General features: G+C 38.3%; 1 protein-coding gene across 3 annotated transcripts in view; it reads left to right on the top strand.

Moving 5' to 3' along the window:
• The window catches only part of LDAH (lipid droplet associated hydrolase), a 130,837-nt gene that overhangs the window by 7,542 nt on the left and 110,673 nt on the right, over positions 1-12,622 (top strand). For all 3 annotated transcript variants that reach the window (XM_054194792.1, XM_054194790.1, XM_054194791.1), the window contains exon 2: positions 7,830-7,988. In XM_054194792.1, coding sequence (XP_054050767.1) covers positions 7,835-7,988 — 154 coding nt within the window. In that variant the 5' untranslated portion in view covers positions 7,830-7,834. The remainder of the gene's footprint in view (positions 1-7,829; positions 7,989-12,622) is intronic.

The following is a 12,622-nucleotide window of genomic DNA, read 5'->3' as shown; positions in this document are numbered from 1 at the left end:
ATTTCTATGCATTTCCACAGATATTTTTGCATGGTCATCAGTGAAATTCTCCTAGCTTTTTTTTTTTTTGCTTGAGGGAGGGGCAGGGGGGGAATGACACAGGAACAAAACAAATTGAAGGCATCAAGGCATCAGATTGCTAGGTCATTGAATGATCCCTGAAAATAAGGCTGCCTCATTTCTTCAGTTGTTTTAGACAAAAACAGCCTGCTGCTCTGAACTGCCTTAGGTAAAGATGGTTGAGTTTTATTGGGATATTTTCTATAACTACATTTCTTTATTTGAAGTGTCCATAGTGTTAACTTTTTAGTTTTGCTCCCTTTTACAAATAACACCTAAGAGTTTTTATTTACTAATTCAGAACTAAGGTGAAAGGGGCTAGTGGGTCCTTGCCATCATACGACTTTGACAGAGAATTGTACTGTAAAGTACAATGAAGAAATGTTTCAGTTTTATGTGCTACTGGCGGCTGCTGCTGCTTTTCTTGTACAGAACTGGTCAAGATTTGTGACTGATGTCACAACAGCTTACAAAGTCTTTGGCCTACGTTTGGTGTTTTTCTGTAGAAAATCTGGCATCCAGTGTTTGTCTGTAGTTTGTCCAAAGAAATCCTTGATGAGATCTAGGCATCCTGTGTTCCCCCCCTCTTCCCCTTGTTCATCGTTGCAGGTTTCCTACCAGGTCGGTCAGTCTGTCCCTTCTGCTTCTAGTTCTCAGCTATGAGCATGTTCGTTCCAGTCTGCAAATCAAGGAGCTTACGTCAGGTCGGGATGATTCTCTTCTGGGGATAATGGTGCGGAAATTGTTAGAGCCTTAGCATAGCAGGCAGCTGAAGGAATCTTGCTTTCTATTTTTCCAGTTATTGTTTTGCATTGTGATACTGAATTCAATCACATAAGCTCACCAGTTAGGGCAGTGTTTCTTTTTTATTTAGGCCAGTACAGATAATCCATGAAATACATCTACTTCAGTTTCCTATGGTTCGTGAAGCTTTTCCTTAGAATTTGTGTGCTCTAGGCTGCTCAGCCTCTGGGTAGTTATCGACTTGACCCTCCTACATTTCCCTATGCCTTTCTTGATCTCGTGGGGTGAATAAAACTAGGCGCAGTATTGCAGTTATGTCTTCGTGAGACTGTTGAATAGAGGGGAAGGGTAACTTCCCTCAAACTGCTGGCTACGCTTCTTGAATTTCGGTCTGGTTCATAGATTGCCTTACTGTGCGGAGATTGCATTGTTGTCTTTCAGTTTGGCATCCATCATGACAAACATATCTTTTTCAGCAGGGCTGCTACTCAGCCAGTTATTTCTGAGCTGCTTCTGAAACATGGTGTTCCACTCCACGTGTGGATCTTTGTGCTTTCCACTGCTGAGCATCATGAGGGATTTGTTGGCCCAGTCCTTAAGGTTCTCAAGGAAACAGCTCTCTGAATTAGAGCTCTGCTCTGGCTGTAACCACTAACCCAGATGATTTAGCATTGCTTGCATTTTTTGTCTCATCGTCTCCAACTTTCTGATGAAAGGCTCCAGTATTGACCCAAGATTACTTGACTTGTTTGACATTCAGCTGACAGCCAGTAGTTGACTATCTTTTAAGCTTGTTCAGCTAGTTTTCAAACTGTGCGAGTCAGTTTATTCAGCCTGTGTTTCCTTAGCATGGAAAGGAGAATGCAGTGGGCAACAGTGCCGAAAGTCTTGATAAGGCAGTGTGCATTACATCTACCTCTTTTCTTTCATTCTTGTAGCTAGGTATTTTATCATTGAAGGCAGTGGCATTGTTTAAACATGATTTGCCATTGGGAAATTGGTTTCCTATTCTGGATTAACGTCTTTTCCTTTATGTGATTAGAAGAATACATGCTCCTGTGATTTTTTTTCTGAGGATTCAGCTAAGCCACATCAGCCTATAGTGCCTTGGGTGCTCCTCCTTACCTTTCTTGATTGAAAATGGCTATGATTTTCGACAATTTTTTTTCCTGGCTTCCCCCCACCACCAACCGTGAAGAGCTTCTCTGATTTACCGTGATTCTGTGAAAAGCAGCAGCCTGCAATTGCATCAGCCATTTCTTTTGGCACTTCCCAGGTGTATCTATTCCAGTCTCATGAATTTACATACAACCAACTTCTGTAGGTCTTCCCTGAGCTGTAGTCCAGCTCCTTTCTCAGAAAGAGCTAAGTAGGTCAGGTTGCTGGAAGCATTGTCCAGTCAAGCATGAATATCGCCAAGGTTAGAGTTTCTCTGGGCAACTTCTTCCATTTTTTAATAATCCTCAGTGTGTGTGTGGGGAAACCTCTTTGTCATTAGAATTTCCTTCATTGCAACTTTTGACTGTTTGTTGGTCCTTGTCCTTTGGACATACATCACATGCTTCAGCATTCATATCATCTAATTGATTCTCTCCAGTATATTGATATCTTCCTTGTACTGAGGAGCCCAAAACTGGACACAGTACTCCAGATGCAGTCTCTCCAATGCCAAACAGAGGAAGATAATCACGTCCCACAACTTGCTGGCTACTCTTGCTAATGCAGCCTCTAGTGTTCTTGGTCTTCATGGTTGCAAGGACACACTACTGACTCATTTTTTACTTGTTATCCACTAGTGTCTTTTTTGCAAAGCCACTTCCTAGCCCTCCAGCCCCAGCCTGTGTTGCTGCATTGGGTTTCTGAATTCTAGATACAGGACTTTCCATTTGCCTTTGGATTTCATGTGGTTCCCATTTTTCCAGCCTGTCAAGGTCCATTTGGATAGTAGGCCTGCCCTCCAGTGTTTCAGTTGCTGTGTCTTCCTTGCCCTCTCAATCTGGTATGATGTACAAACCTGCCGAGAGTACATACTGTCCCGTTGCCCCGGTATTTAATGAAGACATTGAACAGTATTGGCCCAATACTGGTCTCTGAAGGACAGTGCAGCTAAGTTAATGGTTTGGGATTTTTTCGTGTTGTGGGTTGGGTTTTTTTTTGCATGTGTGTTTTATTTTTTCTTTTTCATCTTCTCTTTTTTTTTTTTCCCCCCCAAGAGCTCCTCATAGTCTGCTCAGTCCACATCTCACTAGCTTAGCTACAAGAATACCATGGGAAACAGTGTAGAAAGCCTTGCTCAAGTTATGTTAAACAGCATCTAGTGTTCTCCCCTCATCCACTGAGCCATTCATCTCATCACAGAAGGCAATGAGGTTATTTGAGCATGATGTGCCCTCATCAGATCTATGCAGGGTGTGCTCCCTGTTGCTTTCATGTGCTCAGGTACAAATTTGGGGGATTTTCTTTGATAGCTTTCTGAGAACTGAGACGAGGCTGACTGACCGGTAGCTGCCTGCACACTTCATCTTTAACATGTGCATGATGGTTGCCTTTTTGCAGTTTTCAGGCACTTCCTCCAGTCACGGTGACGTATCAAAAAGGGCAGAGTGTGGCCTCACAGTAACTCTGGCAATGGGCACCCTGGGTTGTATTTCTTACAGCTTTGTGGAATCCCGTATGTCAAATCTGCTTAAGTGCTCCTTCTCCTTTACTTTGGTTCCACCACTGTTTTGTGCATCTTACCTTTGCCCCTGTGATTTGCTATTGCATCTCTCTTTAGCATCGCTCTTCAGATCGGGTACACCAACCTGTTTGTCCTGTTTTATGATTGGGTAGTTTGTAGGCCATATCTCAGTCACTTACTCTGGTTATATTATGCGGTGCTAGACTGAGTTTGTGCCAGTTCTTCCATTAAACACTATTTTGGATGCAGATCACAAATTTTGTTATTCCCAAGTTATCTTTCAAATAAAACGACAAGTCCCAGTAATAGTGTAGGAAGGAGCAGTTAATACGCCATCAGGGCAGTTGCATAAATAATGAAGCACAATATGTGCAAAGGAAACTTAGTTTTACTATCAGCATTTTACTTTGGAGTCAGTTGAACCAAAGATGAATATGAAGAGACTTAGTTGTGTGGCAGAAGTAATCTGCTCCTTGTGGATAATTCTGTTTCCAAATGTTATCTGAAACAAAGACAGTAGGTCATTGCCAGATCAGTGGCAAGACACCTAAATATATGTGTTTGTTTGTAAGTGCAAGTGTATGTCTAAGTTCTCATTATAGGTTTTGCCAACTCGGGGATGATTTGCCTCATCCGGAGGCAGAAGCCTAGTGGCTGGTGCCATGGTTGTTCACTAGTCAGTCCGTGTACTGTCACTTAGATCTTTGTGTCCTGTAATAGGAGTTTGCGTTCAGGTAGGCACCTACATTAAGGGTATGTTAATCTAGTGCTAAAGCCCTAAGCTGTAAATCAAAGCCCATGTTTATGTATTCTAGCAGAAGGTTTGTTATTGGATTAAGTGTTGTTGATAGAAGCTGCCTTTCTTGTAATATTTTTCCATGTATGTTTAGAGAGTTTACAGACAGGGGATGGAGAGGAAGAGGAAAATATTGCATGGGATGTAATAAGGCCTGATCTCTTACATAGAGCAAGAGAAAGAAATGTAACTATTACTTTCTTCTGTGATGACTCATACGAAACTCCCACCGGTCAAGTTTGTGGGTCTGTCTTCTCCGTAGCTTTCTGGTGCCCTCTCCGCAAGCTGACTGGGCTGGTAGGAGTCTCATCTCTCGAGACGTCTGCCCATTAAATGTGTTTGGAAATTGATAGGCCATCTTAAGGTATTTCTAGGGGAAACACAGGCAATTCATGCCAAAGATAGATGCCTATAATGAAATTACTGTTCTTCCAAGCTTCATTTATGGAGAAGGAAGGAGATCCAGAGGTATTTTACTGATTTAATCTTAAAACAGGTCTGAACAGTATCCTGGGAATATATCCACTCTCTTTTCTCTGTTTTTCTCGTCAACCCATTTCTATTAGTAAAGGCCATAAAGTTGCAAATTAAAAACCCAACCATAAATAAATAAAAATCCCTCAGATGTTACATAGTGCTAGTCCTAGGAAACCTTTTAGGATTGTCTCAGATGGGAAGTGTTTCAGAAAACCTTTTCTTCTCTAATGTGCAGTCTTACTTTCAGGTACTGCAACACTGTGCATATTATAAGTTAAGATAAGTTAAAAACTGGATAAAAACTACTACAAGAGTCTGTGTGAGCCTGAAAAGCCTACCACTCCAGTCCAAAATGTGTTGCTGAGCTTCCTTTTTTCATTGCTTAATTTATGACCTTTTGTTGCAAGTGCTGCTTGTGAATGGAGAGTTGTCAGTGGGATTTCCATTTGGAATTGCTCAGTGAAATCAATTCAAAATGAAATTTTACAACTGATTTTATTGGTTCATGATCGGAAACATTGTATAAAACCTACTTTGTTGGGTAAGGACTTGCAGCTTTTGCTTTTTGGATCGTAAACACCTCAGAAATCGGATGACAAACTTAATGTTTACTTTGGTTGCTGATGTAACTGGGTTTCTCTGTCAGAGCTGCTCTTGACTTCTTTCAGCTTTGAATAATGAAGAAACGAAAGCAGGAATAATGCATTGCAAAATATACCTTATTGTATTTTGACAATATTCACTTCAATTACTTATGTTCCAGTCACTGTAAGTTAAAGATGATAACACGGCGAATAATGAATGAGTAAAGATGTCTCCTTTGGCATTAAACTTTTTCTGGGGGTGAAGGAGGGAGGTGGGAAAATAAAACTTCATCCAGAGAATTGTGCTGTAATTGGAAGTATTAAACAACACTTCTCCCTACAGAAGCGTTTTATTTTTGCATTATACTAGATTTTTTCCAGATACTTCTTGCTAGTCCAAAATAGAGCATTATCTGTCTCTTCTGCATTGCCTGTTATTTTAACTTGATGTGACAGCTTCATTCAGATCTGTTCCTTTCAAATTGTGTAGCACTGAGAATTTTCCAGTGACTATTTGTGAAGGTAGTGCTCCCACCTCATGGTCCTGCAAACTTTGTAGATTTTAGGCTTTAGTTTACATGTTTAAAACTTCTTAAACTGATTAGGAAGTAGGATTTGGGTCCTCGTACTCAGAAATGAATGCTCCTTTTTCACTAAACAAAAGCATTTGAAAGGCCTAATGTTATCCTTAACTAGATGCTTCTGATGTTTTAAAGATCATGGTAGTATGCAACAATACACAGTTTTACTGTAATGTTACTTTTTTTTTTGTTGGATCTTTTTTGATCATCTTCTCATTTTGTGTGAATTATTTGTCCTAATTCCATGTGCTGATGTATCACTGGTATATAAGTTATACATGAAATAGTGGCTTTCGAACTCAAGAAAGATCATTTTCTTGAATAACATTAAAGGTGGTTGCCCCTTTTGTCTGTTAATTTCAAGATGAGGCTTATCTAAAATGTTTTCCTTGGCTGCATGTGAAGTCCTTGAGAGTTGCTTTTGAGAATTGGTGGCCTATAATCTTGGGATTTTTTGCTCGCTGTCTCGTTATACTTTTTTCTTTGCATAACGTATTTCAGTCAACTTTCGGGGTGTACTAGGTAGAGACAACAAAGACTAATCTTTTAGATTAGTCATTAGACTTAATCTTTTTTTTTTTCCCCTTGTGTGTGACTTGAATTACAATTTAATTAAATTGGAAACAGTTAAGTGGGCAGCCTTCTCCGTTATAGACGGTCATGTATTGGATAAAGAATGCGTAGTCATTTGTGTACTGATTTAGCCAAGTTTTTCAACTCTGTTTAAGCCAGATCTGTTGCTTCAGAAGCCTGAAATGTGGTTCTTATAAGATTTGAAATATTTCGTAGAGCTCAAATAGCCCTTGAAGTTGATACAGCTTTGTGGACTTACCAAGCACCAGTCTCTGTTCCAAGTGATGCACGTGTGTGACTGTACTCCAACAAGGACAGGCTTCTGACTCTGCGTTTGGTAGATAGGTTTTGCACCTGTAGTTGCAAATAGTAAATGGTTATTTTGGCAGATGCTTGTGTATGTCTTTGTTCATCTTGATGACATTTTAATTTGTAAGTAGTCACTTGATGAAGTGGCTTTTTTACTGAAGGAAAGATATGGGAGTTTGGTCAATCAGCCAGTTCCAAAGTGCTAGCCTATTAGGACATAATGATTTCAGACATGATAAATACCTGAACTGATGAGCATGCCTTGTTTATTTGGCAGCATGCTGTTTTATTTCCCATTGCTGCATTCAGATGATGAAATAATTTAAGGAAAGTTATAAAGGTGAGCATAAATATTTGACTGAACTGATCAAATCTTGATTAGCTTTAACTGACAAAGACTCCTCCTTTAATCCTTTGAAAATTTCTGGAGAAGTAAGTTATGCTGCACTGAAAATGAGGAGCCCAGCTAGTGCTGGAAGGCAACGTAGTAATTAGCGTGTTCCTTTTGGTGTCTGGTATTTTCTTTTGGGTTTTTTTTTTGTTGGTTGTTTTTTTTTTTGTTGGTTTTTTTTTTGTTGGTTGTTTTTAAGTGATGCCGTGTTCCCATAGTTGAAGCAGACAGATCTTGCGAAGGCATTTGTGCAGTAGTTCTGTTTCTTTGGTATTTTTTCTTTTGTTTGCATCAAATAGGTTTCAGCTGAATCTTTTCAGTGGATATTGTGGATAAGAAATTTAAAATTATTTGCTTTCAAGGTAGAATAGATCTTATTGTCCAATTCACCACCATATATTTCTGGGACAAAAACTGATAGACACTTTCTGTCATATAGTAGTAATATGTATGGACTTCTATGACCTATTTGAACATCAAATACTGAATTGGGCCTCTGTTTACTGGAGATGACAGCTGTTTGGGGAGTTTGGGGTTTTTTTTCCAATTATTCTATGGGAAGGTATAATAGCAAAGAGACAGCTATGTAAACATTTGCTGATCTGTTATAACAGTATCTTATTCTATCTAACAGCAAACATGAGGTCGGCATCAGAAGAGCCAGTCCCATTACATGAAGAATTTATTTACTGTTGCGGAGCTGCTACCCATGTCTTAAAGTGTGGGCCCTGGAAGGACCTCTCCAAAGATGAAAGTAAAAATCTACCCAGGCTCTTATTCATGATTATTCCTGGTAAGAGTTTTTTTGTTTAAGTCTAGAAGTGCGATGATTGGAAAGGGTATGTTAAATTGCAAAAATCTAACTAGATGTGGTAGAATTTGGCCCATGCATATGGCCAAAAAATCAGTAGTATTGCAATGGTGAAATTTCTTTGTTATATTTGTTATCTGTATTCGTAACGGTGCCATAAGGTAAAACTGAGAAATTGGGATATCTCACTCATTTACTCTGTGGTGGTGGTTTGATGACAATATTGCGTTTTTTATGCTCACTTTCCATTTATTTCTTGCATGTTAAAGTGGTACTGCGATGTCAGCTGTGTGCTAACTGAAAGGTGCAAGTTACGATATTTGAGGGAAAACTCTGGATACAGTAGGGTTTTTTTAAGTTCTTTTTTTCATAGTAGATGTTTTTTAACTTATCTTTTTGCACATTAATTTTTATGGTAAGCCTCTTGAACTCAATGAGAATTCTATAGTTCTGAGTTATATCTAAATCTGGTCATTTTAAAATGCAAGCTTTAAATTTTCATTTAGCATATGTTAAAATTAATGGAGAAGTACTAAATTATTTGAAGTCTGACAGTGAACTGTAGGAGTTCTGCCATTAGCAAAAGTAGCTTGAGCCCTCTCAAGCACAGATATTGGGACTCTTTCACTGACTTAAGAGTTTGCAGATTTCTAATACTTCCTATAGTTTATTTGAATGTTTTGGATACTATTGTTACTTCCCCAAAATCAGTGATACAAATAATGTCTCTTCTGATTATCCACATCTTTGGCTTACTGTTTCTGTTAGAGCATACTCTGTTGCTGTTTATGTACCAGTGTGTGGGTTGGTCCTTAATGGTGAAAGAGAGCACACTATTTTTGTGGTTCCTTTTTTTATTTTTTTTAATTTTTTTTTTTTTGCAAGGTTTTGGAACCCTCGTAGAATATTTTATGTTAGTTTCTCTGGGCACAATGATTTTATGCCCTTGCCTCCTGGAGTTAATAATAGTGTAATTTCTAACCCAGTGACAGTGAAGTTTAAATTCTTTCTGTAACTGAAAAGAAGAAATAAACCTCCTATGATTACATCTTGCTACTGTTTCGTGGGAACAATTTTTTAAGCCAGATACTGCATAGTGTAACTCTTTAGTAAAAGACTATCTGTATGGATCCACATCGTCAAACAGTTTTCCAGAGGTACAAGAATGATTTGATGCTTTTCAATTACTGCTTTCTTCCAGTTAAGGCATTTCTGGAAGTCTTAAGTGAACAGCAAAGTGTTTCTTTTTCACCCAAGTTCTGGAGCTTTCACCTGTCTTGAGGTTGTGACACCCTTGTGTTTGAGTTGGTATTAGAGCCTGTAACTAGGGTAAATCTGTAAAGCTAACTTACATCAGTAGAAAGATTTATAGGGGAAGAGCACAAAAGTCAAACATTAGCATCCAAGGCAAGGTAGTTCTGCAAGGCATGTAAGTTATTCTGCTCAAAATATACCGAGTGGCACAGACTTTATGCTCTCTGTATTCATGAAAGGAAAATTTTTGTGCAAGAAAATGTAGTGGCAGGGCTACATGGAGCTTATTTCCTGCGGAACAGTTCTGTGAAGACTCCTTAATAACATCTTACATTAAGTAGATAGGTAACCAGAAATAGACATCAGTGAAATATTCAGAGTGCTTCTGTCATGGTCTGCAAGCTTTTGCAGGCAGCTGATTTATGGTTTTGCTCTTATTTCAGAATTACCTTGGTAACAAGCAGGAAGTTCTCTCACTGAGAAAACAATTAAAAATCACAGCAACCACAATAATGCTATTTTCATTTTAGATACCCTAATTCAATAGTGAATCAAGTTACCCAAGCTCCTTGCTGTAGCTGGCAGGGAGCTGACTAGGACCTGGCATAACATAATGCAGTTTTGCTTCTCATAAATCAAATGTCTTTTTCCTCCTGGTATATACCTCATTTTTAGCCTTCAAGGGAAATGCTGTCTGCCAACACAAAAAACACAGCCTTAGGAGAGATCCGGGCATTTGGGTCATCTGGCAACGTGTTCGTGTACCTAAACAGTTAGGATTAGATAGCATTCCCCTCATGCTTTTGTAACTTCCTGTGTATGAAATGCGGAGCCCTTCTGGAGTCCAGCAATTTTCACACTTGAAAGGCATGTATCCTTAGTTGAGATTCTTTATGGAATGAAATAGAAGGGCAAAAGGATAGCTTGATACAGGTCAAGGAAAGAAATAGCCAGACAAGGGCGACTCTCACTCAGAAAGGAGAGGAGGCACAGCGGAGTGTGCAGTGATCTGAACTGAACGTGGTTGGTCCTACAGCATGTGATACATCGTTCTGCACATTAAACTGCTCTGGTACATACTTTTCCAGTCTTGATGAAATTCATGCATACGCTTTTGTTTATAGGTAATCAAACAAAATGGGGCTGGGAGGTGCATATAGAAGAGAAAGATGGTAAAATTTTCAGCTTCTGCTGGAATCTAATTGTTGCAAGAGATTTGAGGAGAAAATCCTGTATACTTATTTTATATTTTTTTTTAGTCAAATTTGTTTGTAATGGGGAGGATTTCTCTCTGGTCTGACATAGCTTCCTCCCCCTTCCCCCTTTTTTAAAAAAAATTGACTCCAAAACATTCTTCTACTCTGAAACTGATGGCAAAATTCCCATTGACTTTAAATGAGGCAGAATTCTGCCTCCTGAGGACTGATCGTCTGCTGTGTTTGAAGCAGCTGGAATACAGAACGTGCAGCAGAGTTCAATCTCATTTAACTACAACAAGCTAATGTTTTTATTAATGGCAGACTGTGTAAACTTATCATTTGAATAAAGTTTTGCTATATTAGTTGAAATATTTAATGTATACTTTTTTTGTTCCGCAACATTTTCTCCTTGTGTAAGCAAAACCTCTGTATAAGAGTAATAATGTGTTTACTGTAGTAATTACTGTGTAAAAGGCCCACATTTTCTGCAGTCCAAAATATACGCATATACTTGTTTGCCTTTCTTAATGTAAATTATTTCCTATTAAAATCGATGAGATTTACTCATGAGAGTAAAATTAAATGTGTACTATTGAAGGATCAGGCCCATGGTTTTCTGGAAATGTAGGCGTTATGGAAAGGACAGGAATTACGTTTTTTTCCTCTTGTGTCATAAAGGTCTATTTTCCTTTTTGCAGTGTTTGTTTAGTGTAAAATTAGCAGTGAAGTATAAACTCTACTATAGCAATATTTAACATTGCTTGGGTTCATTGAAAACCAGGATCCACAAAGTGTAATGGAATATTTTTTTTTTACTGTTTTAAGAGTATCTGTCTATTTGTGTCTGTGTATTTATGAAACATTTAACTTTGTAAATAAATACAGTACAAATTTTAAAACCGCCGTGCTGTTTAGCTCATGAAGTTTTGCTGCTCATCAAATTTTTCTTGCATCTCATTGCAAGAGTGCATTGCGATACCTTATTTCTAGGCTTCGGAATTTTTGTTACCATTGCTGTAAACTAGGCAACTTTTTTATTTGTGGTCTTTTACAGGGGAAGCTTAGTTCATGGTTGATGATGTGTAATGTAAATAATATTTTTTTGTGGTAAAGCATGCTACAGAAGTTTCGTTCATTAATTAATACACAGAAATAATTTCAGAATTCCGTTCTTTGTCACGCATGCAGAGTAGTCCCTACGCTTGCCGAGTTTCTTCATCTGCCTGCTTGCAGTTGGATTGCTGCTGGGTTATTGGATCATCTTCTTGTTTTACTTACTTTTTACTTACTTGTAAAGGCTGTATTTACTTACTTTTACTTGTTTTACTTACTTACACCAACAGGACTGTTGTCACTTGCAGACTACTTAACTTTTTCAGCAGTGAAAATAGTGCAAACAATTTGCCTGGATTATGACAAGCCTTTAATGTGTTCTCCATTGAAGTGAGGCTTCCTGTTAGCTTTAAAGTCTTTGAAGTTCTGTTTTTTATTGTAATGTAGGGACTCTGAAAAGCTTTCAGTAAATCAGCTGGCTTTGTCTTCACCTGCTGTTTTGATATTTAACAGTCATCACCCTCAACATTTGCATAAGAAAAGTCACTATATAATAATACTTTACTCTAAAACTAATTGTATAGCCCTGAAGCTTACATCTGTTGTATTTTGGTTTTTTGGCTCCCACTAAACCAGGTTTTTGTTTTTGTTTTTGTTTTTTTTTTTAAGTTGTTAATCATTCCCCCTGCTTAGCAGTCACTGGAATGAATAGTTCTTCAGAGGTCTACTGTCACCACTGAGACCAAGGGCTTTCCTTAATAATAAAAGAGTCTGTTTCCTCATTTTACAAACTGTGTAAAGCATGTTTACTCCAATTCTCTTCAATTTCGTGCTAGGATGTGCTTTGATACAAAATTTATGTGATTAAATGTGCTTGTTGGTATGTAATCTGTATGTTATAACCATTTGTCTACAAGAACTGCATTGGATCGAGTGAGAACTCACAGTATTGACAGATTAGGTTGTAGCATGTAGCTTCTGTCAACCTCGGCCAGAATGTAATCCTGTATGTGAATCTTAGTACTTAATGTGTGACTAAATCAATAAAAAGAAGATAGATCCAAACTGTTTATATGAAGCAAAATCTGATTCTGGAGTAGAGACCACCGA

The sequence above is a fragment of the Rissa tridactyla genome, chromosome 3 (assembly GCF_028500815.1).
Source record: "Rissa tridactyla isolate bRisTri1 chromosome 3, bRisTri1.patW.cur.20221130, whole genome shotgun sequence".
NCBI lineage: Eukaryota > Metazoa > Chordata > Aves > Charadriiformes > Laridae > Rissa > Rissa tridactyla.
The sequence above is the reverse complement of the archived record's forward strand: the minus strand, read 5'-3'. Positions and strand labels throughout refer to the sequence as shown.